Raw genomic sequence first — 27,818 nt, 5'->3', positions numbered from 1 at the left:
GGCTGGTACTACATACTGGTTGGTATGTAGGATTTAGGGCAGGGTGTAGGAGGGGTGAGATTAATACAGCTGTTGTGAAATTGGTTGAAAATAAAAGAAACAGAGCAGCTCTGTTTAGAGTGCTAGTGATAGGCTGTAAGCATGTGAACTGCATAAACCAGGTTGGTTGGCTGATACCGTACTAAAGCTAATCAGGTCTAACAAAGGCTGCGTTATCTTTTACTTACAGACAGATACAATGGGTATTTATTCTTTCAGATGAGAAAAGTTGCTATTAGCCCCCTGACATGAAAACACTTCTGGTGGTGCAAAGCTTGAGTCCTTGCTTCTGCGCATGCGTTTGACCAGGTGGAAGAGTGCTGCCAGAGGAACGAACACACAGGGAAGGACAGCTAGCAGCACACAGATGGCCCGTACCCAAGGTGGATAGACTTTCTCCTCTTTCATAGGAAAGCCTTCCTGTGGAGAAAAAAAGGCAAGTAAAAGAAATAATTTGCAGGTACAGTTACATTTTGCTATGATTTCCATATGCATTTTTCTTATGCTGTTACAGTAAGGATAGCAAATTTTTACTCCTGCTCCACAATAGCATTCAGTGGCCATGTCCTCTGTATACCCTTCTCGTCGATCTAAGGATTGCTGTAAATGTTTTAGTTCCAAAGTCTAAAGTCTAAGTAGGAGATCTAAGGATTGCTGTAAATGTTTTGGTTCCAAAGTCTATAGCTGGAAATGTGAGATACTCCTGAGGATGCAGGGGTTGCCCAAAGAGTTACCAAACTTTTATCCTCCCTCGGCTAAGCTCTGATTATTCTAGTAGTTACTCAAAGCTTACCTGGTTTCAGCAGTTACCGAGCATGATCTTTGCCGAATAGAAAGGTTTACTTGAGAGACTTGGAGGGAATGATGATCATACAATTTCTGCGAATCCATGGCTATGAGTTTTATTTGGGGATGAAGGATGCATAGTGGTGTACGTACGCTGCTGGTGTATGTACTATTGGGAGCAGAGAGCTTTTTCTTGAGGTACCAGTCCATGCGTGTATTTATACCATGATGGTTGACTGCAATCCTCATGCAGTTTAAGGCCAGAATTGATCTTCAAGACCCTACTCAGGGTGTATTTGAGAAGTATCCAAGAAATGGTGACTGACGTGAGCCAGTGCCATCCAGATCAAATGTTCTCAGCATCAACACCTCTTCCATGCTGAATTAACCAACACTGTTCTTGGACCATTGCCTCCCTCCCTGTCTGCCTATCAATTTGACACATTCAATATATTCATCAATTTGACACATTCAATATATTCATCAGGGCCCTAATGATGTTGGTAGTTCTCCCTGAGAAACCTTTTCATCCCCATGCATTTCTAAAGCTCTGCTCATGGAACTGTTCCACCTCTGAACCACCCGCAGGTTTGCAGTCTCTGAGATATTTCACTTCAACAGGTCTCTGCATTATGCATGTCCGAAAGAAATACGGAGCACGGCATACGTGGCTCTTCTCAAGCAGAGGCCCTGTTAACAGGAAAACGTTTCACTGTGTAACCTCTGTGCACACTGGAGCCTTCCCATGCTGAGCATTGCATCACTTCAGGCTGCACTATGTAGGTAGGCAGTAGATAGCGTTGATTTTAAAGGATCTGGCAAGGGAGGAACGTATACAACTCTTGCATTTATTAAAAGTTTAGAAAATACTTGGGAACGTACGTATTTAGGGTTCCAGGCTGCATAGCTTGGCGACTTCTGTGTCTGAAGAGTAACAAAGGCCACGAAGACAATTAGCAGGAGCAGAGGGCTAATAAACCTCCATGTGATCTGCCAGTAGAGATTGGGTTTCCGTCCAGTCATCCATTTCACGTCTTTGCTGAACCTTTTAAGAGGAGGCGTGTTTATGAAAATGTCAGATCTCAGTGGTGAAAGCTTCACTTTTTCATATTTTTCTGTAAGCTTTAAACACATGATACAGCTCCCTAAATCTTTTCTATTCCATACCCTTCTTTAATAACTTACTACACACTATCAATAAATTAGGTCTGTATTGATCCCTAGCAGAGATCAGTTTACTTTGCCAGTTTACATTACCTGAGCACCTAGTCTAAGGTTTCTAAGCACAAAGAAGTGATGAAAATGTTACAGCGGTTCTGTAGAACTATTTAAACATTTCAAACAGGAAAAAAAAATCCCAAGGGAACAAACATAGGTTGTTAGAAGTCTGACTTAACCAGCACCAAATTAATCACATCAGGTCAGGGGTGAAATCACTGCAACCTGAGCCAGCTTCCTCTGCAGTCAGTAATGGCACTTGTTTGGATGTGAAGCTGATCTTTAATGTGTACCTCTTATGATCTTGCATGTTGAATGGGCAGTAGATACATGGTTCTGGGTTTGGGAGTCACATGATAACCTGTATCTCTCAAGTTGGAAAGAGTTTTGTAGTCTGGAATAGGAATTGTGATTCTTGTGTGCACTCAAACACCAGCTTTATCTTGAATTCTGTTAATCTAACTGAAGATATTAGAAACTCTCTTGAGAACTAGGAAAAAATTATTTGATGATGCTCATATCCCATAGTAACAAAGGGGGAAAAATATACGTATAGTAGCACAACAAAATGTACACGTGTTGTGGAATCCAGAGTCTGTTGTAGCATGTGGAACTACATTTTATTGCTGCTTCTGCATCGTGAGGATTGAGGCTCGCTTAATGTGCAGCAAGAGGGGTGAGGGAAGTGGTTTTGATGATATAGCCAGGGAGTTACCATTTCGCATGGAAAGTGCTCCAAGGACCATTAACAGTGGATCTAAAGAAATTTAATGCGGGGACTTTTAGCTGTAATTAAGGAAGATGGTTTTTTTTCTTCCTTATTTTTAAAATCATAGCCTATGGTAAGACCTAGGATGATACTGAAACACCTTGATATGCAACAGCACTGGCCAAATGTGAGTTCATTACCTATACTGTGTACAAGCTGATCCACAAAAAAAATCAGGACCTTCATGATCCCACTGCCAGAGTAAGAATGGAAGAGATGAAGTCCCAACATGTAACTGAGTAAATGATAGAGGGGAAAGATTAATATTTTTTTGAGCACTGGGGAAATTTCTGGACTGACAGGGCCCTGAGTAGAGAAGGCAGGTTTCTCAAAAAAACTTATCTCAAGACGAGATAAGGTTTCTGGTGTTTATAATTACAAAGGATGTAGGAAAGCTTTTAAATAAGGAGTGAATTTAATTAGTGTCTGTGACTGCAGAGGTTCTCAGCAGGCAGGTTGAGCCTTTTAACATGAGGGGGTTACTGCATGTTGCTTACTATGAAGTTTGAAGGGGAAAATACAGCGATACACAAAAAACCCACAAGATTATACAAACCAGAAGGGCAGTAACATGGGGATATTTGAAAGATAGTTCCCTGGCCAAGGGGAGGTACACCACAATAGCTCTTGACTTCTGGCTTTAAACATAGGATCCTCATTCTGTAAGTGCTATGCAGAGACTATCCCTCATGTTTTACAAATATAGGAGACTTGAAGCAAAGAATGATAAAGACATTCACAGAACTGGTAGGTGCCACAATAATAAGTTAATATTGTATACCTGTACATGACATATATGGACTGAAAGGAAAATGCATTTATCTCTTAGGAGAAAAAAATTCCATCTGTGTCCAACGTACCTTTTAATTTTATAGACATACGCAACCCCAATCACTTCAAAGAAAGCGATGACTAGAAGAGGCAGTGAGCCTGCATAGCTGTCAAAAATGTCAATCCAGTAACTCCCCGAACCCAGCGTAAAACACAAAGCAATGAGGAAGCAAATTGAACATATTATACCTGAAGAAAAAAGATACCTGTGTTACTAGAGTACTGAACTGAACTAGCTAAGTTTATTTTTGCTCTAAATCCTTTCTGCTCTTGTTCTAATGATTTTTTTTTTTTAATTCTTTCTCCCCCTAGGGAGCTACAACAAGCTGTTTTTCTTTAGGGGAGCTAATCACTTCCCAATCTCAGTTTTCCTGGGTGTGTTGGCCACCACTCTGTTGCAGGAGGGGTGCACTCGTGTGACCCTGAGCACCCTTCTGTTGTCAGTGTGTGCAGCAGACAGCCTGGGCTGTACTATGCTATCGCCCTATGTTAATTCTGCACTGAGGTACTGAGCTTCTGCGCCCTCATTCCCATGCCAGCACAGGCTGCCGGTGCCTGAGCAGGGTAAGGGCTCCCTGGATTTCTTCTCCTTTTCCTCAAAAGGCCCAGAGCTACAGAAGTTCAGCCTGAACATGAGGAAACCCTTCTTCCCTGTGAGGGTGACAGAGCACTGGAACAGGCTGCCCAGAGAGGGGGTGGAGTCTCCTTCACTGGAGATTTTCCAAAGCTGCCTGGACTTGTTCCTGTGTGATCTACTCTGGGTGATCCTGCTCTGGCAGGGGGGTTGGACTAGGTGAGCTCCAGAGGTTCCTTCCAATCCCCTCCACTCTGAATCTGTTTGCGTGTCCCTTATGTCCCAGCCTGTATCGTTTAGGTTTCTCCACACTTCTATATAGTCAGTTCCCCTTCAGCCAAGATGTGGAGATGTGAATTTGGGGTAATTGGGAGAAAAAGTAGGAAGGAGGGAAAGTGTTGCTTGATGCAGACATGGGCTGCAAATCAGGCTGTATGTCCTTGTGCTGTGTTACTAATTGCTTCTGACTCTGAGGTGGGCTTTGGTTCAGTACTGTGTAAAATTGGCTCCAGGCCTTCTTTTTTTTTTTTTTGGAGGGGAAAAAAAAAAAAGAGCTCACAATTGGAAAATCAATTTCAAAATGTTATATTTACCTCATCAAGATGTAAATAAATTTGCTTCTACATAAAAAGTTGTAAAATGGGAAGGATGTAATTTAGGCACCACAGGAAGACCCTAAAAAAGGCATGACAGCAATGTTCCTCGTAAGCATCTAAAAGGGCACATTGCAGAAGTGTTAATCCATTACTTTGAATTGCCAGAAATTTTTCCAGACCAACTTCACAGAAGGATCCCTCTTGTTCTTTTCTGTTTCCGTTTGCTAACGGGTCCAAAATGCTCAGCACTGAGATGGGCTCCTGAGGAGCAGGTTGGGTTCAGTCGCTGTCTCTGGTTGAAAAGATTCCGGTTTTGGCCTAAGAGGCGCACAGGCTTGTTCCTGCATTTCCAAGTGGTAAGCTTCTACCCTCCCGTCTTCCCAGTAAATGTGAAATAACCTGTAGCAGCATCAGCCTGAATGGCTGAATGGTGGAGAACGACCTGTCTCACAGGGGTGACAGCGTGGTGAGTTCCTGTGCGGGTGGCAGATTCCGGTTTTGGCCTAAGAGGCGCACAGGCTTGTTCCTGCATTTCCAAGTGGTAAGCTTCTACCCTGCCGTCTTCCCAGTAAATGTGAAATAACCTGTAGCAGCATCAGCCTGAATGAAACGTGGAGAACGACCTGTCTCACAGGGGTGACAGCGTGGTGAGTTCCTGTGCGGGTGGCTGTGGCAGACCAGCTGTTGTCACTGGTTGCCTTAACCTGACTTTAGTGGCCAGAGGCTTAAGTGAAGACAAGGCTCTTGCTGTTTGCAACAGCTCATAGGGACCTTGGCTGCAGGAGTAGCAATTTAACAAGCTTTCTTAGACTGAAGAGGCTCTTGCAAGCTAAGAAAAACACTGGTGTGGCCAGTGTAATGCTGTCATCTGACAGCTTCTGCCGTAAACACACAGATGAGGTAGCAGTTATCTTCTGCAAAGACAATCCACTGCCCTTACTTACTCTGTGAGGTAGCTAAATTGATATTACAAATTCTTAGTCCTTCTATGATACTTATTTAAAGTGGCTGCTAGTTTGTGCATCTATAAAGAAGCCACCGCCTTTGAACAAAGCAAAGCAAATACCTTACCAGATAAAAGCTCTTTGGGTATTGATTTAGACACAATGCGAAGCTCTAGCAGAGGAGTGAAGACTCCTTCGATGTTCCCAAACATAGAAGAAAGGCCCAAGCTGAACAACATTATGAAAAACAGGATGGCCCAGGCCTGGGAGCCTGGCATGAGAATGATGGCTTGAGTGAAAACGATGAAAGCCAAGCCAGTTCCCGATACACTCTGCGGAATTCACAAACAGATGAAAATACACATTATAATGGTTTAAATGTAGTTTCTTGGGCATGCAGAACTATAACGCGCTTCTATCCTTCCCTAGAGGCACAAGAGCCGGTCATCCTGTGGGGCTTTGTGGCAGCCAGCCGTTGAGAAAATGGGTAGTGGGGAGTGTTTAAGAGGATTTTAATTTTAAGTGGTCTGTCAGAGACATGTAGGCAATGACAGAGCATAATTTTAGCTTGCATAGAGAGATGGTAAAAAGTAAAGCAGATCTGAGAGTTGAAATAGCAGTTGTTTTGCTAATACCATCTTAAATGTGTTTTAAAAAAATAATCTATGATGTCATAGCTGCTGGAAAGAAAAAGATGTAAATAAGGACATGATTGCTGCTCTAGCAGCCAGAGAATTGGTGAATTCTTAATCACAAAAAACCCCATAATTACCAGGGCAGAAAAGGCTAATACGGAAAAACCCAATTTCAGGCAAATTTCTTTGAATTTTTAGATGTGGGTGTTTAAACCTAAGCCATCAAAATACATCAATGTTTCTCTAATTTGGAAGTAAAACATGTTGATTAAAGTGTAAATCAAAAAGGTTGCAAAGGAGGCCAGAGAAAACACTTGGCTCGTGTCAGGGCTGGAATGTCTTCTTGGACCTCTCCATCATGTGAGTAAAATAGGCTGTTGCACCATCACTGTGTTAAGGCTGGTCTGCGTTAGGGGACGCTGTCTCTAGCAAGGGCGTCCACCCTTTTGTCCTAAGATGTTACTTATTTTTTTCCCTGAAGCTCCCCTCTTTCTCATTCTGTCCACCAACCACAGCCCTCTTCTTTTCTCATTAGGTGGTAAGGACTTGTAACAGGGAAATACAAATGGGTGGAAATTAAATGAGAGCTGCAGGACTGGATGGGATCAGTGGGAGAGTGGAATTAGGTTGGGGAAGAAAACAAACATCTGTGTGTGGTGATAGGGGAAATGTTTTGGGAAGGTTTGAAAAGAAGGAAAGGGAGAAGATCGTGATGCGTTTTTGGTTTTTTTTGGGAAAACAAATAATAGAATTAAGGAAAAAAGAAAGTGAGATCCTGTGCAGAGAGGAGGGAAAATAGAGAAGAGGGCAGGAGAGATTAGGAAGATGGGGAATGACAGATAAAAGACAAGAAAGTGGTAAGTCACCTTCCTGGTGGTCACATATATATGGTTAAAGGCAAGCCGTGCACGTGTATTTTAATAGATTTTTTTGATACCTTAATTGCCAGATAGGAATTTAGGAAGCTCCCATTCAGCATCTTTTCTGTAATCTCAGCTAGGTGCATGTCCTTATTCCTTTAAACCAAAGTGAGACTGACTCTAGTATCCATGGTAGGTTGCAGGTAGGAGCACCTTTGAAGATTAGTGTTGTGGACATAATGTGTAATTGTGCATGCTGTGCCAGGCAGCTTTGAGTTCAGGCTGTCCTACAGCACTGCTAATATTTGAAATTAGACCAGCAACTAGAAACTGGACCAGCAACCTGGTCTAGTGGAAGGTGTCCCTGCCCATGGCAGGGGGGTTGGAACTAGATGGTCTTTAAGGCCCCTTCCAACCCAAACCGTTCTGTGATTCTATGAATTTTGAAGCGTTGTTTTGTTTTCTGAGTACACAGTATGTAAAAGTGAAGTACAAGTCCTTTTTTTTTTTTTTTAAAAAAAAAAAAAGGGGAAGATAGTAGCCCTTCTACATTTTTTGTTTAAGGGTTACTTTGTTGAAAGCAATTATGGTACCTGATCAAGAAATTCTTGAAGGTCACAGCTTTTCAGTTTGAGTCCAGCAATTTTTTCTGGATGTGATGAATTTAGGAAACTAATCCAGTCTGTATAGTTTTGTCGCATGATGCTTTCTTCCGGAAGATCAAATTCATTGATGATACGGATGATGTTCCTGTCAGAGAAGCCAATGTATCATTAGCTTAAATGTTTGCAACTGATGTGGCTGAAAATGCTGTGCCATGTATTCAGATATTAATGGAAAGTTGTGTTTATTTTCTGTGATGTTATATTTCTTATAAAGGTAAACATTAAATGAATACTTATATAAAATAATTAGGAGAGAATATTCAGAGGTTATTTAATGTCTTCTCTTTCAGATACAAACTCTGAGTACTTTATGCAGGTGTAGCCTCTAAAACATTTCTGTTCCTATTTTATCACCTCTCCAGACCATTTCCACCAGTTGTGTTTAATAACTTGGCCAATCTGGTGGAACAGGGAAGGGTGTTGGTTTTCTACCTCCTTCTAACACTAGTCTGAGATTGAGGTGTGATCCTTGACACACTGCTTGTCATGGGTTGTTTAATAATTTGCTGCTTACCAACACTACCCCAATCGTTCTTGCCTCGGTGCCATGATAATATTTTTCTGGTAGACTTCTCTGTACAGATGCTTTTCTTTCTTAGGGAAAATGCATTCTCTAAATGCATGTTTTTCAAGTAACACATGATCTGTTAAGGCATCGAAACCACAGTGTAACACTGGGAATGCGAGTTTCTCACCTGTCCAAGCAATCCCAGTAGCCTGTGGTTGCTTTAAACCCCAGAACAGAAAAGACTGGGATGGAAGCGTAGAGGGATGTCATGCTGTTCACAATTGCTACCATCACAGCATCCTTTTCACAGTCATTTCTAGAAATAGAATTCAGACAAGCAAAGTGACATACACATGCATAAAAGGAGTATTTATCCTCCCCCTGATGTGGATAATAGTTATCTAGGTTTAGCTTACGCTGAATGTGTTTGATGAGCATGAGAAACAAGCCTGTTACAAGTGGTAAAATAAAAGATCTCTAAAACTTATCTGTCATCCTCTGGTGTATTTCTGCAGGCATTTTCTTTTTTTAGATCCTCCTCCCACCCCACCCCGGCTTCCTGTTAGAAAATCTGTTTGGCCCTTTAGAAAGAGAGCAGCTGTTAGATCCTTTAGAAGTACCCCAAGAAGAGTGGTTTGAAAACTTCAGAAAATCACATGAAATGCGCAAGCATTTAACCAACTTACAAAGGTTGTAGTTCTACTTACTTCGGTGGGTTGTAGCTTGAGAATGCAATAAGGCCACCGAAAGCCAAAGAGAGAGAGAAGAAAATCTGGGTAGCTGCATCAAGCCATACACGGGGATTTTTCAAAGTCTTCAGCTGAAACAATTGGAATAAATGCATGTTTTAACCTTGAACTGACATTTTTTTTCTCTCCCATTTCTCATAGCTCATCTCATTTCACATGTGAAATTGAAAGTTGTGTTGCCACTTAAATACACTGAAAATGGAAATTAGTACAAAATAGGTCTCAAATCATTCTAAAAGAAAAATAATACAATTTGCACATCACTAATGTTTTATATCTGCTCAATAAATATTATTTTCCTGCAGAAACTAAGAGGTGGTATCTTTATACCCTACAATTTGAATTACTTTCCAGCCCATTATCAGGAAGGGGGAATAGAAAGCAGTATTAGTTAAAAAAAAGTGTCTTAACTAATCAGCTGGCCCAAAAGTGATACCAGGGCTGCAGGGTAATTTACTATGGTTTACGTTAGCCTAAGTCAGATCTGCATCCTGGTCTTTTAGGCTGAATTGTATGTCTTCCGTGTCATGTCTTTGTGTCTGTGCTATTGATCCTAGGGCATGACTAGGGTAATTTGTAGGAATGATGCTACTAGGAGCATTTGTGGAATGAGAGGTAAATATGTCAGAAGTTGCTTAATAGTATTTTGGGTTTCTCTAAAGCTGTCCTGAGCTTCAAGAGCAAGAATAATGGGTTCACCCTCAGCATGGATGGATACAGATGGCTTCTCCACAATATGCCAGTGCTCTGACCACAGCAGAACTGGTATGACATTTCCTTAGCATTGTATAGCAAGCAGGTGTGGGTAACCATTACCGGGAAAACATTTCTGGGGGTTTATTTTGGTAGATCATAACCAAACACTCCAGTGCCAGAGAGTGCTGCTAGAAGCTTATGCAGGTGCAGAACCAGATTGCTCTTGCAGTGCAGAAACTCTGCAGTTGCATCGCTACGTGGCCTTGATGGTTTGATGGATTGCTGGCAAGGCAACTGTCAGTCCTGATAGGTGCAACTGTTGTAAGTTGGACTTTCTGAAGGAGGTCTTGGGCAAACGAGTCCAGACATAGTTTAGTTTGGTGCTGGATGCAATGCATTTATTGACTCTAGAAGGTACTAATCAACCCCTGAGCTTGAAGAAATAGTGAATGGGCAAGCATGCCATGGCAATGTCATTATCTGGTCATACGGAAATGATTATGAATCTAAATGTTGTTTTATGTTTTCAGCAATAGGGCATATAGAAATCATAAGCGTGTCTTCAGAACAAAAAAATGTGCCAAAGGTAAAAACATGCAGATGAAGATACACAACCAGAACGTTCATGAATGAACACAGAAGTAATGAGGAAAGGAAGCATAATTGCTTCCCTGGGGTGGTGAGAAGTTTGGCTGCTTGAACACACAAAGCACTGACAGAAGGTTTATTAAAATGGAATTTAAAAATACTGAATGTAATTTTGGTGTAAAAACAGCTATTGCTCGTCTCATAAGCAAGTGGCCAACAAGTAGTGCTGCACTTAAAGACAGCACTTCATTAAGGTAATGCTTTTGTTATCTTAGTAACAGAAACAATACAGACAGACCAGGTACCTTGAAGGAGTTTTAAGTGTCCATTCATAGTAATATATCAAGTGTAAAGCTAAACTCCAAAACAGAGGAGAAAATTCCCTCTGTAATAGAGAATCTGGTGCCTGTGCTGCCTTCTCTTTCGGCTGTTCTCACTGCTCAAACTGTAGCTGCAGAGTTCTGGGCACAGACATCAGTTACCCAACCAAGTTCCTGGAATTTTTCATTGCCAGTGAACCCCCTCTTTCGGCTGTTCTCACTGCTCAAAGAGTAGCTGCAGAGTTCTGGGCACAGGCATCAGTTGCCCAACCAAGTTCCTGGAATTTTTTATTGCCAGTGAACCCCCAAACTTTTACAATCTCTAAACCTCTTTCAAATACGAAACAGATGGGAGGAGGGGGCGGCATTTGTGCTCTTGAACCAGCACATGTCCACAGAAGCCGAACCCTGTAAAGACCATTGCTGATGCTTGATGGGATCCCGTTTATTTTGCCTGTGATTATTTTTTTTTTCCTCAAGAACCTTTCCAAAAGTCTTTGTTCCAGTTCCTGTGTTGCTTCATCTTTGTACAACTTCGGCTTTCCCTTGCTCAAGTATCTGTGAGCATAGCTTTAATGTCTTTTCTGTTTTCTTGTCAGCTTCACTTTCCAGGTAGCCAATTACTTAAAGGGGGTGAGTAAATAGTCAGACTTTTCCACGCCTGAAAGTCAATGAACAGAAATATTCATTATTTTTGTTAGAATTTAAGGAGTGGGAGTGTCAGATGGTAAAAGCCAACTATATTTCTGCGTGAAAATAAAACCACAGCCTCCCATATTTAAGACCCGTATGCATGTAGTTATTGTTTGAGATTTGTCAGTGAGAACTAAACATACGAAGTTGTAAAGCTCATACAGTAGTTGCTTGGAAAAAATACCAGTTCAGTTGGGTGATTATGATGTGAAACTTGGTAAAATGTGACCTCTAGTGCTAGGTATTACTTTCTTCCACAGATTTTCAAAACCAACAGTGAGGTGGTACAGTTACCAGACAGTGGATGTGGCAGGTATTTCACACACACACATTCCCTGCTGCACTGCAAAGTGGGAAAAAATTGGGAAAAGATTGCCTCCACTGAGTGGAGAATGTCAGGAACGTTTGGGTTCTTTCCTTTTTAATTTTTTTTTTAAGAAAGCTGAAATGGGTAATAGATGAGTTAATTTTTACTTCAGTTTGCTAAAACTTTACAAGCTTCCTGCAAAAAGACAGGAAAAGAAGAAGAAAACAGGAAACAGTTTAGCTTACAAAACCCTAAAGCATATTACTAATGTGGTCTGGGTGGGCCAGGTAAATCTTTGCCAAAAGATTTAGCTGGCCCGCAAACCAACAACTCCCCTGTACAGCTTACTTTGGGACATCCCCTGCTGAGAGGTGTAACAGGAAAGCCCCATGTGACTACTGAAGGCAGGGGTGGGAATCGCTCCTTCTAAACAAACTGACAGAAAAGGCAAGGCTGGTACTCCATTTGTGGGCAAGGGGAAGAAGAGAGAAAGGGGATGTTGTAGTTGTAATCTTCCTGTCTTTTTGGAGTCCTTCCAGTGCCAGGATCCTCCGTAGAGGTTGGTTTAGCAAAGCCGTCCCTCTGTCTTACGTTACCACTTTCTTGGCAATAGCAACACCCATAGTAAACATCACTTACCAGACTGTTCCATCAGTTTTTCCATGTTTGTAGGTAAGAACGTAGCTGTATCACCAGAGCCATCTTCAGATGACTCTTCAAGGATGTCCCGGGAACTTCTTCCTTACACCGGCTAAGCATTAACTGCAGGCTGGTTGCAGTTCTTGGGTTTTCGTTCTGACTTCCAGCACCAATCTGGAGAACCATCTGCCTCTTCTTTTGTGATGGTCTGTTTCCCCTCAGCGCTGCAGCACCTCCAGGCTTGGCAGACTGAATACACACGGATCTTTCCATTAAGTTTACTGAGTAATGATCCCAAGTCCTGAAGATGCCTGAGCTCTTCCAGAGGAACCTGACAGCCAGGCTGTGAGACCAAATGACAACAGGCCAAGCCCTGTTCTGGTTGTGTTGTCTTATCTGCTTTCTTCATTAAGACACTGCAGCAAGCGTTTATTTCCCTCTCTGAGCCCTACGAAAACGCAAGTGCATGTCCTGATCTCCTGTAAAGGCCGAGGTTGTCCTTTCTGAGCATGGATGGCATTCAAATGTGGGCGCCTGTGCCACAGCACTTGCAGGGGAAGGGATGAAAGGGGTGTCTTGTCTGAGCTTTCTCTTGTTCTTGTCCCTTCCCAGGCTGGCATGTAATGCATCTCTGGGCTTCTTGGATTATCTTTTCCTTAATGCCTGTGCTGCTGCAGTAGGGAGGGAAAGGGAAACGCTCAGTGCTCCTGCGGCCAGAAGCACTGCTGTGGCTGCGGAGGCAGAGGATGCTTGGAGACCATCTGTCAGTGGGTCCTGTTTCTCCTCCGCTATGCTCATGGCTGTATGGAGCCCTTTAGCACGAAGGCAGAGCTGTGAGGTTTCTGATAGCAACCACTTGGTGGGACAGTTTGACTTCGCATCTGGGCAAGCTACTAAGGACAGCGTAAAGAGGTTCTTCTGAAATGGCCAGCATATGGAGGGATCCTGTTCCTTGAGAAGATGAGGAGAAATGGGAGAGGGGTATTCTGTAGTAAGCAGTTCCCTCTTTTAGGGAAAGCTACCAGACTGGTGGAGAAACTTCAGCTATGGAGAAACAGGGGTAGGAGGAAATTACTTTTGACCTTGAAACAAAATAATCACTTTGCAGTGCAATTCCTCAGTGGTTTTCCTTGTAAATTCTTAAAAGATTAGTTGTGTAAATTCTGTGGCAGAATTTACAGGAATTGGCAGGTAAATCCCATCTTTATCATGTGTAAAAGAGAGGTGATTCTGCTCGTGAAGTGCATCAGTCTGACTTATGCATTCAGCACTGGGACATCCATGATGTACTCAATTTTCCAGTATTTTCTGATATGCTTATTACTCAACTGTTAAATACTTTGCTGCTTCTTTTCTTGCTAAAGTATATTAAAATACTAAATCTCTTCATCTTAGGAAAAAAAAGAGCTTAGCGGAGCTCTTGAATAAGGAGCTAGATCAGGAGTTCTGGAAAACGAATATACAGCATGAGATCTGAGGGGGACAAAAAGGAAAAGCAGTGTTTCTGACTGTAGCAACAATACTTACATTAGGGGTGAAGAGGTAAGCTAGACCTTCAGTGGCTCCTGGGAGAGTGAGTCCGTGAATAAGGAATATTGTTAGGACCACGTAAGGGAATATTGCTGTTACATAAATTGCCTGAGGTAAGAAGAGAAGCAGTTACTGACAATAATGTTGATAAATCTTATTTAAGGTATTGCAACGTACAATCCTAATAGTATTAGATAAGACAGCTACAGATGAACATCACCATATTTAAAAGAAGCAGAATGTGCTTTTGCAGAATATGTTTGTAACGAAATTGGTCTTTAGCTGTGTGAGGGGAGACTGGTAGGGCAGGACCATTTGCGGTGGAGAAGGAGAGGTGTTATTTTTGTCCACCCCTTCATTGTTATCCCTTCGTTGGACAAGGAGCACCCTGAAGTGCTGCTGGTGTGGTACATGGGGAAGGCTTTCCTTGGTGGTGAAACTCAGTATCTGGAGAGCAAGGTCCAGAGTGTGGGATAATGCACTTCCCTGTCCTTTCCGTACCTTTCCTGTGGTTTCAATTCCTCGGATTGTGCAGAGATAGACAATTGCCCAGCAAGTTGCTAAACACAAAATGAGCCACCACTGCAACGTGCCACTCTCGGTGACGTCAGGTGTTATGTTCAAGGTTTTCCTGTACCAAAAGTAATTAACTGCGGTACTTTCGTAACATTCTTTGTTGAGCCCTGGGAAAAAAAAAAAAGGTTGCAAGCCTAAGAATGAATTTAAAAATTGGTGAGATTTTTTCCCACTCACTGTATGGTTAGGAAGCAAGTAAGAGGCTACAGGCACTTCCCTTATTTTCCTGTGTATACTTCGGAGCTGGGCATGATGATATATTTTAGAAAGATAATCTTAAGGGTGTAAGAAAGAACTCCTCCCTCCATTTTTAAAAATTTTTTTCCTGTTGTACGAAATACCAGCCCATTCAATCAAGCTAACAAACTGATCCATTTTTCCCTTTTCTTGTGACCTTTCATACACTTCAGTAGCCACTGTTTGCAACAAAACTCTGAAAACAAACAAATCGACCACCTGACAGTTAAGCCACTAAGCAGAGCTCAGGGATCCTCTGAGTTCCTTGCCCACTCTGTGGTGCTCCCAGGCTGCCAGCTCCCTGATCATGGTGGTGAATTGAATTTGGTTCACTCTTTGCCCTGGTAAATTCCTTTCCTTTTAGGGAGCCTTTTGTTATGACGGAGGTGTAAATTCAAGTATTTTCAACTAGAGAGAGGAAGCGAAGTGTGTCACTCTTCCATCCTCGCCTCGCAGCCCTCCAGCCTCTGGAAGAGCCCACAGCTGCTGGTCCTTCTGCTGTGGTTCGGGAGAAAGGACTGACTGAGGAACCCAGCTCTGGGAGAGGTTTGTGGAGTGGGGCCCCAGCGGCAGGAGAGGCCCCCTGCCACCTGGCCCTGGGGCGTGGAACCATCAGCCCTCGCTGGGTTAAAGAGAACAGGAGCAAAAGAAACCCTGACGGATGACATCATAAAATTGTTACTTATCATGTAATCAGGAAAAATTGGTAAATTTGGTTACTTATCAGGTAACATTGGTAAATCAATGTTTTGCTCTTAGCTTCTGTAAAATGGAGCCATAACAGGACTGCCAAGTAGTAAAAATGGACTGATGCATTTAGAAATAATCTACAAATGATAAATTTTTTAATTGGACAGGTGCAGCATATCCCAGCAGAGACAGTGGAGAAGATTGTAAATCTTTAAATACTACAGAAATTCTAGCAGACAAAGAGTTAGGGCACCTGCCTTTGAAAAACAAGAAAAGTAGCCCAAATAAGTAGTGGCAAAATCTTGACCTCAGCTCTGGGCTAAATTCTGGCAAAGTCGGCCTAGCTGGTAAAAGTCTGATGGAGAGGAGTAACCATGAATTGTGGTCATTGTGGCTTTACAAAACATTTCAGAATTTGCTCTGGGGAGATTGCAAGGAGAATGAAGTAACTTGCAGGTGTGTGACGTACTGATGACATAGCAAAGTGGCTTTCCGGTTACAAATTTACACTTGAAGGTGTGGTTGCCACTGAAATGTCATTACACCTGAAGCTGGTGATCCTCTTTCAGTGTATGAGGACGCTCACATGCTCTTGTCTCTTTAGTCCCACCTTAAGCATGTGAGCCATTTGCATTCAGCTAAGCCTGGTGGGTGGGAAGAGTTGCTACTTAGGAAGCAGCTCCCTGGAGAGTGCATTGCAGTCATGATGGAGAAGTGAAGGTTCTTCCCATCTTGCCACTGGTATTGAAAAATCTGTCATTAAAGGACTTCTTCAATATTTTCTAAAAGTTGCTTGACTAAAACTGTAGGTCTTTGTATACCAGACTAGTTGGTTAAAAAGTCAATATCCAAATCAGGTGTGGAAGACATTTGTTTAGCTCACTAGTTGGGACGTATGTATCCTGAGAAATGCAAGAATCCTATTTCTTAAAGCCAAAATGATTTCTCTACTTCTGTAATAAAGTTGGCGGGTGTCTGATTCTCATCCTGCTCTGGAATAGTCCTGAGGAGTAACCAAAGTGTCCGAAAGAAAGTTGACTCCTGCTATGTTTTCTCTCTTTTCTTAGGCTTTTACTCAGATTGTTACTTGCTGTGTCCTGGAGCTTGTTGTGTCTCGTGCTCTGAGCAAGAAAGCAAGCTGAAAAGCAACTTTAAGGGACTGAGAGCAGTCTTCCTTACCCTGCTTAGGTACAGTCTGCCTTTGGTCTTGGTTTTGCAGTGGGTAGTGTGAATTTTGGTCTGAGCCTAGAGAGTCTCTTGAAGTAGTTTCTCTGCTGCCTCAAAAGTTATGCTTATTTCTTTATTCTTTATTTTTTTACAATGCTGTCATTTCCCATTCTGAAATCTGAAATGACAAAGAGCTATCATCACTCTGGTAGCTTTTTGATGGGAAAACAAGCCAGGTCTTGTGCACAACGCAGGGCCAAACCAAGTGTGGCTTCTCGGGAGTTCCTAGGTTAGGTGCTCTAGGAAGCTGTCTTGTGGGATGTGTAATAGTAGTCCCTGCAATCTACAGGCAGAAAACTGAAGTTCTCCAGCTGAGTTGTGTTTCCTGCTCTGGCAACTCAGCTGATCTTTCTCAGCACATCATGGCAAATGAGCTGAAAGGTTTCTGTAGAGCTTGTTATGAGTCATAACCAGTTCATCACCACCCAGTGAGAACTCGAAAGTCTCCTTTAAAGCAGTTATTGAAAGATGTAGTCGTAAACTTGGTTCTTAATTATGTTAATGATCTCATGTGTCTCCATACGTCGTTTATGGTAAGATGTGTGTCTTAGTAAAGGACTATTTCTCCACAGTCAGATGCTCTATCAGATTGGTATTTGTATCATAGCACAAGCATAAAAAAAACTAACAAAACTTCCCTTTTCCCCCCGCTAGCCCCCCAGACTCTGATGTTTGTAACCTTCCTTTTGCTAGCAGGGGACGCTCAAAGTGGAAGTTACCTGTTCTGTTTTCATTTAGAGGACAGACGCTCCAAGGAAGAGGTTCTTGAAAGGAGTTTATGAAATACCACATCACCCAGGTTAAAACAGTGTTGTAGTACAAGCTCACCAGAACCGACACCATCCACGAACCAATCCCTGCAGAAAGCACAAGATCTCAGCTTAGAAATCCTTTGGAAAAAATGATCTGTCACAGCATTTGGTCTTAGAATCTCGTGTTTCCTAATTTTTCAATATTTTTGTTTCTTCCCCAGAGATTTTCAGACGAAAGATGGGCATTTGTGTCCTCAGGAGCCAACCGCTGGTGCACAGTCCCCCAGCTCACCAGCCCTGCTCCGAGAAGTCCGGCGCTCCCTGCTTATGTACACGATCAGGGTTGAAATCTTTGCTGTGGTCTGTAATCCATTGCGTCCTACCACATGGGACAGCTTCAGTAGCCGAGACCAAAAGAAACTGAAGGCTCACAGCATGCTGTAGCTGCATGAGGGCATGCTTGTCCCAGATCGTGCCCATACGCCCTAAACTGGCAATTGTGTGCTCCTACGATAAAAGGAAAGAAGAATAGCAACACCACGGATTTTGCTTGCCTGGCATTTTTGCGAAGGGAGGATGGACACGCCTGACTGTAGGAGATGGGTTTAGCTGGAGGCACCATCCTGCTGCCAGGTATTTCTTCCTGGTTGCCCTCTGGCTGGCCCTCAGATAAGTGCCCTTACCCACCCCTTCTCCTCCCATTGCCAGGCACCTGCCTAAAGCAGAGCATGATCCAGCAGTCCTGACCAGAGCATGCAAGGGTTTCTCCTTGCCCCAGCAGGCGGAAGGCTGCTATCTCAAAATGGATAGAGCCGATGGTTCAGTCTTCTAACGAATGCCTCCTCCCCTTCACTTTTTGTAGCCTAACGATGTGTGCAGGACACAAGGTATAGTTTTTTCAGTGTATATTAGAGTAAATACATAGAAAAAAAAGTTGTTGGTACAGGACCGTATGCCAGTCTGATGCACACTGCCGTGTGGATTGCCCCTTGTGCCCAGCCATGTTCATGTCCCTTCAGTAGCCCCACTGTACCCCCGCTCTTGTGGAGGGGAACTTTCCCAGGTGATTTAGGCTCTTTAGGAGGTGCCAGACTCCTCTTCCTGATTTCCTGTCTTTCTGTCCCCCCTGCAGTCTCACTGTCCCTGGACAGAGAGGACTGGCTCCAGGAGGGGCTGTGAGGGAGGGGCAAGAAGCACCGTGGGCAGGCAGCTCTCCGAGATAGGGTAGGAATGGGGTGGTGTTGGGTAGCAGAGCTCGTCACCCTTATGCCTCCCACAGCAAAGGTGATGAGGTTTGCATTTAAGGCTCCCGTGTGCCTAGAGTAACACCTGATAGGAGCAATATAGAATTATGGAGTCACAGAATGGTTTGGGTTGGAAGGGAGAATTAAAGGTTATCTAGTCCACTCCCCCCCGTGCAGTCAGCGGGGACATCTTCAATGAGGTCAGGTTGCTCAGAGCCTCATCCAACCTGACCTTGGATGTTTCCAGGGATGGGGCATCTACTGTCTGTCTGGGCAACCTGTGCCAGTGTTTCACCACCTGCACCGTGAAAAGTTCTTTTTTATATCCTATCAGGCACAGGCCTGTAGGATGTGAGTGCTGGGTGGGAGTTCAGCTGCGGTTCCTTGAGCTGGGACCCTGAGAGACGTACCGACTCCTCCGAGGTAGGGTGAGATAGCGTTCCAGGCACCGATGCTGCCTTTCCTCAGGCACTGTCCTAGGGCCAGTTCGAGGTGCAACAGTGGGATTCCTTCGAAGAGAAGAGCGATGAAGTACGGGATCATGAATGCCCCTGAAAACACAATTAAGTGCAATTGAGCCATGTGGTTATCTGCATCTCACTGAAATTACTGTCTGATAATTTGTCTGCTTTATGACCCTAACAAAGTCCTTGTGGGATATGTTGGGAGAGGGAGCATTGCTAGAGATACCTGACAAGTAACATCTGTTACTGCTGATTTTGTGGGTGAAGATGTAGGAGGAAAGACTGGGATGCTTAGTGTGGCAGGGCCCTTCCCCTCAGCCACTGCTACAGCCCGTTATAAACAGCCTCACTATTTCCTCCATTTCCCTTTCTTCTAAGCATCCTCTTTCTCCCCTGCCTCATAAAGCACAAGAGTTTGCCTTTTCCCTATACCATCTGTTTCCCCCTCAGTGCATCTCCTCGTTTCCCTCCCTAAAACTCTCAGGCATGTGCTCCTCAGTCCTCCCCTGGTAAAGCAGGATGTTGCACTGGAGACCACCCAAGAGACCATTTGTTCCTTGATTGCATTAAGTTCTACTTAAAGCACAGCCTCTGGCTAATGAAAAACTGAAAGCAAGACTGAAGCTGTTCTCTGAGATGGGGGAGCGATGACACCCATTTTCCTCCTGATTGGTATCCTTGATGTCCTCCCTGTTTTTCTTGTAGCAGCTCCCTTGGGCCAGCGGCAGCTCATGCTGTCGGGTGCCTGTGGGCATGGATCAATCCTGCCGGCAGCCTGGCTGCTTCCTGCAAAACGCTGTGCAACGCCTCCTCTCCCCTGTGTTCCCTCGGAAGGGACAGAGCTTTGGGTCTCCTGCTTTGCACAAGTGCTGGCTTACATGAGACCAGAAGTTTAAATGTTTAAATTCAAATGGCTAATGGCTTGAAGTTTGCTGCCATGACTAACAACCACTGTGCCTCTTTCCCCTGGGAGAAGTCCTGCCTCAGCCCCCTCCCAATCCTACCAACTCCTACAGGCTGTGCTCCTCATCGCTTTTGTCAGTAAACCCGTGCCTTGTTGTACCATTTCAACTTTGCCTCCAAATCTCGTATCTGAGTCTGCCCCGCTCTGTTCATCCAGCTCTGGAAACTTTCTCCCCTCCCTCGCTGCTGGCAGGGAGAGCAGCATCACCATCTGAGAGAGCAGAGTGGAGCAGTTATGCTCTCCATTCTGTTTTTGGCTCAGAGAGGGAGGTGGGGGATGCGCAAGGATTTCTGGTCTCTTTGTGGAATGGCTCCTGTGTGTTGTAGTCCCTTGGGCTAGGTGTTGCAGTAACTTTCCCTAAGTCTTTTACCACTGAATGAAGTCTCACCTGGAGCTGCCTACCAAAGCTCCCGTGTAAATACCAAGGAACTTGCTGGTCCCTTCCGCAAGAACTCGGTCACCTCTCGCCATGCTCGGTCCTGCGCTTTCCTTCAAAGCTACTGCACTATCCCCCTCTGCAGCGCCCACGAGGGCACCCACCTAGCCCTTCTGACAGCCTGATGCCTTGGGCTGGCTCCTGGGAAGAGCAAAACCTCCACGCCAGTGACTAGAGCACTGCGGTATGGAGCACTTGGCTCGTTCTCCTGCCTGCCTGGCCGCACACGTGCTCCGGGCGGGTTTCGCTGCAGTCCATGTGATGCTGAGCCCTTGCTTGCAGTGTCCTGTGACCTATCTTCAGTATCATATCTCCCTGGAAATAACTGTGTAATAATTAGTGCAAACTGCCCTCTGTTATCTCTCTCCCCTTTTCTGTTTGCTAGTTGAGCAGTTGAGAGCAGAGCATGTTTAGATACTCTGCTGATAAAAACCTGTTCGCTTTGTGCTGGTCTGTACATATCTCCAGTCGTATTTACAGCTCAGGAAAACATAATGTCACACTTGGAAAGAAAGTTCTATGTAATACCTTTATCAATAACCTGGATAAGGGCATCGAGTGCACCCTTCTTAAGTTTGCAGATGACACCAAGTTGGGCAGGAGTATTGATCTGCCGGAGGGTAGGAAAGCTCTACAGAGGGATCTGGACAGGCTGGATCGATGGGCCGAGGTCAGCTGTAGGAGGCTCAACAAGGCCAAGTGCTGGGTCCTACACTTGAGTCACAACCACTGCCTGCAACACTACAGGCTTGGGGACGAGTGACTGGAAAGCTGCTGGCAGAAAAGGACCTGGGGGTGTTGGTTGACAGTCGGCTGAACATGAGCCAGCAGTGTGCCCAGGTGGCCAAGAAGGCCGTTGGCATCCTGGCCTGCATCAGGAACAGTGTGGTCAGCAGGACGAGGGAAGTGATTGTGCCCCTGTACCTGGCACTGGTGAGGCTGCACCTCAAATCCTGTGTTCAGTTTTGGGCCCCTCACTACAAGAAAGACGTTGAATTGAGGTGCTGGAGCGTGTCCAGAGAAGGGCAGCAGAGCTGGGGAAGGGTCTGGAGCACAAGTCCTGTGAGGAACAGCTGAGGGAGCTGGGATTGTTCAGCCTGGAGAAGAGGAGGCTCAGGGGAGACCTGATTGCTCTCTACAGCTACCTGAAAGGAGGGTGCAGAGAGGTGGGTGTTGGTCTCCTCTCCCAAGTGACAAGGGATAGGACAAGAAGAAATGGCCTCAAGTTGTGCCAGGGGAGGTTTAGATTGGATATTAGGAAAAATTTCTTCAGCAAAAGTGTTGTCAGGCACTGGAACAGACTGCCCAGGGAGGGGGGTGAGTCGCCATCCCTGGGGGTATTTAAGAGACGTGTAGATGTGTTGCTCAGGGACTTGGTTTAGTAGTACATTTGGCGGTGCTGGGTTAATGGTTGGACTTGATGTTCTTAAAGGTCTTTTCCAACCTAAAATATTCTATGATTCTATAAACTACTGGTTTTCCATAAGAACAATATAAAAAGTATGCTATCTGCAAATATGAAAATATGGCAGAAATTGGGCTAAGAAGAAATAGCTAATGGAACTATACTTTCTCAAAGGTAATTCAGGTAAGTGGCTTGTAGTGTAAAAATATGTTTTCATTCCTTTGCTTTACAGTATTTTTAGGCAAGATAAATTAAATAAAATAGGAAGAGCATAGATAGTCTGCTCAAACACTTGAAGCATACTCTTTTCCACAACAATGTCCACCACCCATAGAAACTAAAAGGATGCTGGAAAGGTATCAGATACCTAATGAGTAGAAATCCTCCAGCATTATATAGTCAAGGGTTGTGTTTAATAGGTAGGGGAAGATGTGCTAGAAGGTAGAATTTAATTTTTTCTTTTTTTTTTCTTTTTTTTTTTTAATGCCATGAGAAATCTAATAATGGAAAAAGCAAGAAGAAAATCCGAGCAGCAGAATGAAGCATCAAGCTGGTGGTACCTAGCACAGAGACAAATCAGGTCAGAAAAGCAACTGCTCAACCATATGCAGCCCACTGCCTGCAAAATGACCCTTAAAGGGCACAAGCAACAGCCAAACTGGTTTTGTCACACCTTAGAAAGAGAGAGCAGTAGACCTGTAGTAGTCAGTGTATCAGCCAGGTGACCTCCCAATCCGGGTGTACTAAGACCAGCAGAAACTGATGGTCCCTAGTGAGAAGCAGAGAAGAAAACCCAATGGTTTTGCTTGATGTCAGGGTACTGAAAAGCACTTCTTAAGTGACGGAGAAAAACGTAGAGGAACTGATCCACATGCTCGATGTTGCATCTTGGCAGCGCCTGCAGAGCAGCCAGCAGAGGTAAGGCAAGTAACTTGAAATGATGGTCTAAAGGCACAAGAGCATTTGAAAGACCAGAACATGAATAATAAATTTCCTTCAGATCAGAGGTTTAGGAATGGAAAAAAAATAATTATAACGAAGACTGAAGTGACCTGGAAAGTGGCAAAATGGTAATTCCAGAGGAAAAGCATCTGTAGAGTCTGAAAAATTGAGCAAGCACATCTCAGTACAATGCAACGCAACAAGCATTCAGAGATCCCCCTTCACGGGTTGGTACCCAGGAGAAATGGTGATGGGCGCATTTTTCCAAAAGACTGAGAACTTAATGGCAAGATACCTGTGATAATTTATGTTTCACCTACAAGAAATTGCAGTAGCTGGTAACTATTTGTTCAGATAAGGAGAAAAAGGTACTAGCTACTGAAAGGGGATTATCAGACTTGACCCCCTTCCTCTGTGGGAGTTGAGCTAAGCAGTGCAGTAGCCAACACAGCAGCAAATCACATCAGGACGTCAGGTAGGAAAGAAAGCGGCAACTTAAGTCATATTCACCCTTCTCTTTGGAAAACAGTACTTCATGATCTGTTTTATGTTTTCTGCACGTGCCTTAACCCAGATGAGAAGTATGAGCTACTGTAAATGTCATATTTGTGCAGCATGTTTATGGTGACAACAGATTTTGACTTGCAGGCCACGCTGCGCATCTTACAGACCCTGACGCTTTGCAGGGTTGATTTTCCCATGTAAATGACTCTATCTCCTTGACCAGCAATGAAGGAGCTAAAGCCATGTCCAGAAAACCAAGGGGGCAGTGGCCGTTTCGTACAAAAATGGGTAACACCTCTAGTTTCATTTATAAACTAAAGTTCATGTTCATGAACTTGCCTATGAAATACCTGTGACGGAAGGATGCATGTGAGCAGCACCCGCGTACAAGCATGTGCCAACCTGAGCAGTAAAGGGAACCAAATACAACAAGTTTTGGTCAACCCCAAATGCCATAGTTTTTCACCAAGGGCTCGAGCAGGACATGGTGACAATCCAGAAAATTAATTTTGTTACTTGTGACATAATTCATTATTCTATCAGAGTGTGAACTGCTCTGCTCTTCCCAACATACTTCCATGGTATCCTCCAGGTATACCTGTTATTCCTCTCAGATTTTATTTTCCTACTCAGGATACAGTGAGCCAGGCAACTGCGTTTCGTAGCAAGCGGTAGTTCAAATTCTCGCAAAAGGTCAGGTAGCCCACAGGTTATGAAAGTCTGTAAATCATTGCCTCAGAGGTAAACAGTTCTCCCTTTTTAGCAGGACATTGGTGATTATGTGTGTTTGTTTTCCTAGAAAGAAACTCTATTTTTTATTAAAGATATTTTTCAGACAGCAGACATCCTAATCCCCATGGGTTAGGCGAGCATATATATATACCCTAACTGTAATCCAAAGTAAAACGCTGTGGTAAGTCCCAGCTAGAAATGGCTTGTTTTTTGGTTTTTAAGTATACTCATCTGTCTGTATGCACACATATATAGCTATACGACTTGTCTGAGCCTCAGTTTTAAGTGACAAACTATATACTGGGACATTTAGAGACTTCTTTCCAATCCCAGTTGCCTGGGAACCTTTGTGTTTGTCTCCACTGCCTGTGGCAAACAACCTTCATATCCATTAGTCATGAAAAGTAAATACCTAACTTAACTCAGGCAATAAATCCAAATAATCAGTAACGACAGCGGGTGATAAATGTCAGCAGAACTGATATTATATTAGATCCGAGTTACTGAGTAACACTAATGTGCGATGAATAAGGTCCAGAGGTCTGACGAGAACAGCTGACACGAGACAAACATAGAAGCACTTATTTTTATCTCTTGTTTTTTAAAAGATGTAGAAATGAGGAAAAGTGCATTGCCTAACTCTTAAACACTTGGGTGTCACCTGAACCAGCTGGGAAACTGTGATCTGTACCCCAGAAGCCATTCAGCTTTAGAACACGTCTATGCCGTACCCACACCAGGTTTCGCAGCACTCGGGGCTGTGGCTGCGGGCACGGAGTCGCTGCACCTCTCAGGGCTCCAAGTTAACCACGAAGCTGCTGGTGTCTCCCACATTCAGATGCACACAAGGAGGATTTATGCTCCAGCACCCCTGAAAATCTATTGGGCTTTTGCATCTGAGTTGTTTGTTTTCAAAAACGCAGCCCCAAACCTTACCACTGCCTTAAATTAGCAGAAGAACACCACAACTACATTACACACTGGTGTAAACCCAACAGCTGTGTCTTCTTGGTGTCTTCATACTCCTCCAACATCAGCTTTTGGGGATAAATTACTCACAAACCCCACAGCACATCGTTACTGAGTCCATCCTGCTGTTGAGCTCTCTGAGCCCTCTGTTAAAGTCCAGTGACCAAGCATGGGCCGTAGATCCATGGGCTGACATATCCACCACTGTCTTGTGCTGCTGTTTGTAGTGATGCAAAGTAGCTACGTGCCGTTACTGAGTCTGCTAGCTATTTTAAACTGATTTTTCACTGGCAAAATTACTGCTCATGAAGCAAAGGAACGACAAAACTTTTGTCCCTGCAGCATTTTTCTGTATTTATTATCTTTAAACCTGTTGTTACCTTTCAACCTGCTCTAAACCCTGTCTCTTTTGTCCCTATCGGCTCCTGTGGGATATATCCGTGCTCAGAAGCAGGACACACAAGCAGCCAGACTTTATGAGCACTGTGCAGTCCATAAGACGGGTCACCGTAGGTCTGCTTACACCCATGCTTCTCCTGGGGTGGTAGAGTTCCGTAGGGCAGGGATGCAGGGGAACCTAGAGGAGAGGAGGGGGGTGGAGGGGAGACATCAAACCTCAGCAGGAGGCGAGTTTTGCTGATGGGAAGTGAGGCTGGGGTCTGCAGAGGTTGAAAGGCAGCTGGCCACCTGAGGTGCTGTGGGGTGTTTGCCTGTCCTACAGCTCCTGCTCCAGAAGAACATCCTCCTCGCAGGCTCCATGCCGTGTCTGCTGCAGGGACGTCTCTCATGTCTCGTTAACACGTATCATTAACTGAAGTGACAGGCTTTTTCCAGCCATTCTCGTGGGCAAACGCAGAGAATCGGCGTGCTTGCACCTACTGCTTCTCTTCTCTTACCTGAATTTGTGTGATCACGGCTTCCAGCTGTTACATGTTCAACGTTAAAGAGCTCCTTGCCAACAAAATAATTTCCATTTTCTTGTTTATAGACTATAATAAATGTGCTCTTTCATTTTCAATTTCATGAGCTAAATAGATTGGATTCTTAAGTCATTCCTTGTCCCATGTGTTGTCCAGACCTTCCATAATTGTCAGAGCTTTTCTGCATTTTGTCTCATTTTTCAAGTTGACTTCGACAGGTGGGCTTTCAGAGGAAGTCAGCAGTTCAGACGTTGCCTTTGTATTGGTAGCAATATCTCCGCCTGCACCCTGGTGCTCTGCCTATCTATGCTAAGATTCGTTTTGTCGATACAACCCGCTGTAGCTCATTCATTCAGCTATTTACCAGCGTTCCCAAGTGGCTACTGCTCTCCGAAACACCCCCTTCCATTAAGTCATCATCCATTCTTGGTTCCTTGGTTGATTCAGATACATGTAGTTCATCACATAATACAGATACCTTGGGAGAACAAGCTTGAATTCAGTGACTTTTTCTCTCAATTGACAGTTTCTCCAGGTTTGGATTTTCAGTTTCTCCATTTAATTGAAAGATAATGAATAATACTGGGCTGAAACAATTTGCTGTTTCACTCTGCTGCAGACAGCTTACCATGGCAGTTCTCAAAAGCTGCTGTGAATGGGAGTTACCAAGTACTCTTTTCTGATCCGTTTACAGTCACTAAATTGTCTGCTTCTAAAGCAGATTCTTCGTGGGAATGGTGCTCAGGGACAGGCGTGGGCGGCTGTTCATGCCACCTGGCCGGCTCCTGATGATGTCCTATCATCTGAGCATTATTCAACAGCCTCATGGGCATCAAAAAGTGTGATTTAGTTGTGTGCAGGGGCAGTTCCAGATGATGAGGTAGCCCCTAGAAACATTGGAGAAGGGAGGGGAAGGACCCTGTTCACCTTCCCAAAGGAAAGTGCACTTTTCCTTGAGCTAATGAACTGCAGGTTCAGTTTCCTGCTCCCATTGGAATTGTAGGAGCCACGTGAGAACTGTAACACTGGTTTCTCTGAGACTTGGCATCAGTCTGGGCTGACTTCTGAAAGGAATGCATCGTTTTAAAATGAGGTACACTTCTGTAGAAAAAGATAATCGAACCGGGGCAAAGCGTTCATGAGAATTAGATCGTTACAGAGAAAAGTGATGCAAATATGTAACTCCCACACCCATCGTGTTAGTACAGTTATGTTAGAACTCTAGTTTAATATTTCAGCAAAGACCCGTTTCAATCTTACCGCCTCCATGTATCTGACACAAGTACGGAAACCGCCACACATTCCCCAGGCCAACAGCAAATCCGATGCAGCTTAAAATATACTGGAACTTATTGTCCCACTTGGGTCTGTCATCTTCTTTAGGGATTTCAGGTGGCACTGATAAATCTTTTGACATTTTAATGCAATATCCTTTCCCTGTAAATGGGAAGATGCTTCAAATCCTGTCTCTCCTACAGGTTTTATGCGGGGTGACTGGAGGATCCTGGAAAGAGAGGTGGAGCTTGCTTTCCCTGTGATGCAAAGGAACGTGTCATTGCCAAAGCTGTGGTTTAAAGACAAAACCAGGAATTATTATTATATAGAGAGTTACCACTCCTGACTTCTTTTGCAGCTTGTGCTATAGTTAGAGAACTTGGGAATATGTGGTTAATGGGTACCTCAGGATCAAACAGCTTTTTATTTTCCTGTTCTCCTCCTGTTCTCAGATACTTTCAGAGGAGTGTGACGCTGAATATAATTAAAAAGAAACCTTTACAACAGACTTACTGAAATGGTAAAATAGTTGGG

At 43.9% G+C, this 27,818-nt stretch overlaps 1 protein-coding gene across 1 annotated transcript; it reads right to left on the bottom strand.

Moving 5' to 3' along the window:
* Window positions 1-246: 246 nt before the first annotated feature.
* SLC6A18 (solute carrier family 6 (neutral amino acid transporter), member 18) lies at window positions 247-27,426 on the bottom strand. The gene is made up of 12 exons (XM_010154037.1): window positions 27,270-27,426; window positions 19,084-19,224; window positions 17,397-17,534; window positions 14,449-14,630; window positions 13,945-14,055; window positions 9,133-9,245; window positions 8,613-8,741; window positions 7,846-8,002; window positions 5,885-6,089; window positions 3,673-3,832; window positions 1,708-1,870; window positions 247-459 (listed from the first exon to the last, which is right to left on the bottom strand). Exons 1-12 carry the CDS (start codon window positions 27,424-27,426, stop codon window positions 247-249), a joined length of 1,869 nt encoding a protein of 622 aa, XP_010152339.1.
* Between the last annotated feature and the right edge of the window lie 392 nt (window positions 27,427-27,818).

Source organism: Eurypyga helias, unplaced genomic scaffold (assembly GCF_000690775.1).
Source record: "Eurypyga helias isolate BGI_N326 unplaced genomic scaffold, ASM69077v1 scaffold16656, whole genome shotgun sequence".
Classification (NCBI taxonomy): Eukaryota; Metazoa; Chordata; class Aves; order Eurypygiformes; family Eurypygidae; genus Eurypyga; species Eurypyga helias.
This window is presented reverse-complemented; position numbering and strand designations above follow the sequence as displayed.

Excerpts from the sequence above, each read along its gene's own strand:
- SLC6A18 (XM_010154037.1), bottom strand. The coding sequence starts at position 27,426 with ATGTCAAAAGATTTATCAGTGCCACCTGAAATCCCTAAAGAAGATGAC. Across the intron at positions 8,742-9,132 it reads TCAAGCTACAACCCACCGAA|AAATGACTGTGAAAAGGATG; the intron begins GTAAGTAGAACT and ends TTCTATTTCTAG. Across the intron at positions 1,871-3,672 it reads TATGTCTATAAAATTAAAAG|GTTCAGCAAAGACGTGAAAT; the intron begins GTACGTTGGACA and ends TCCTCTTAAAAG.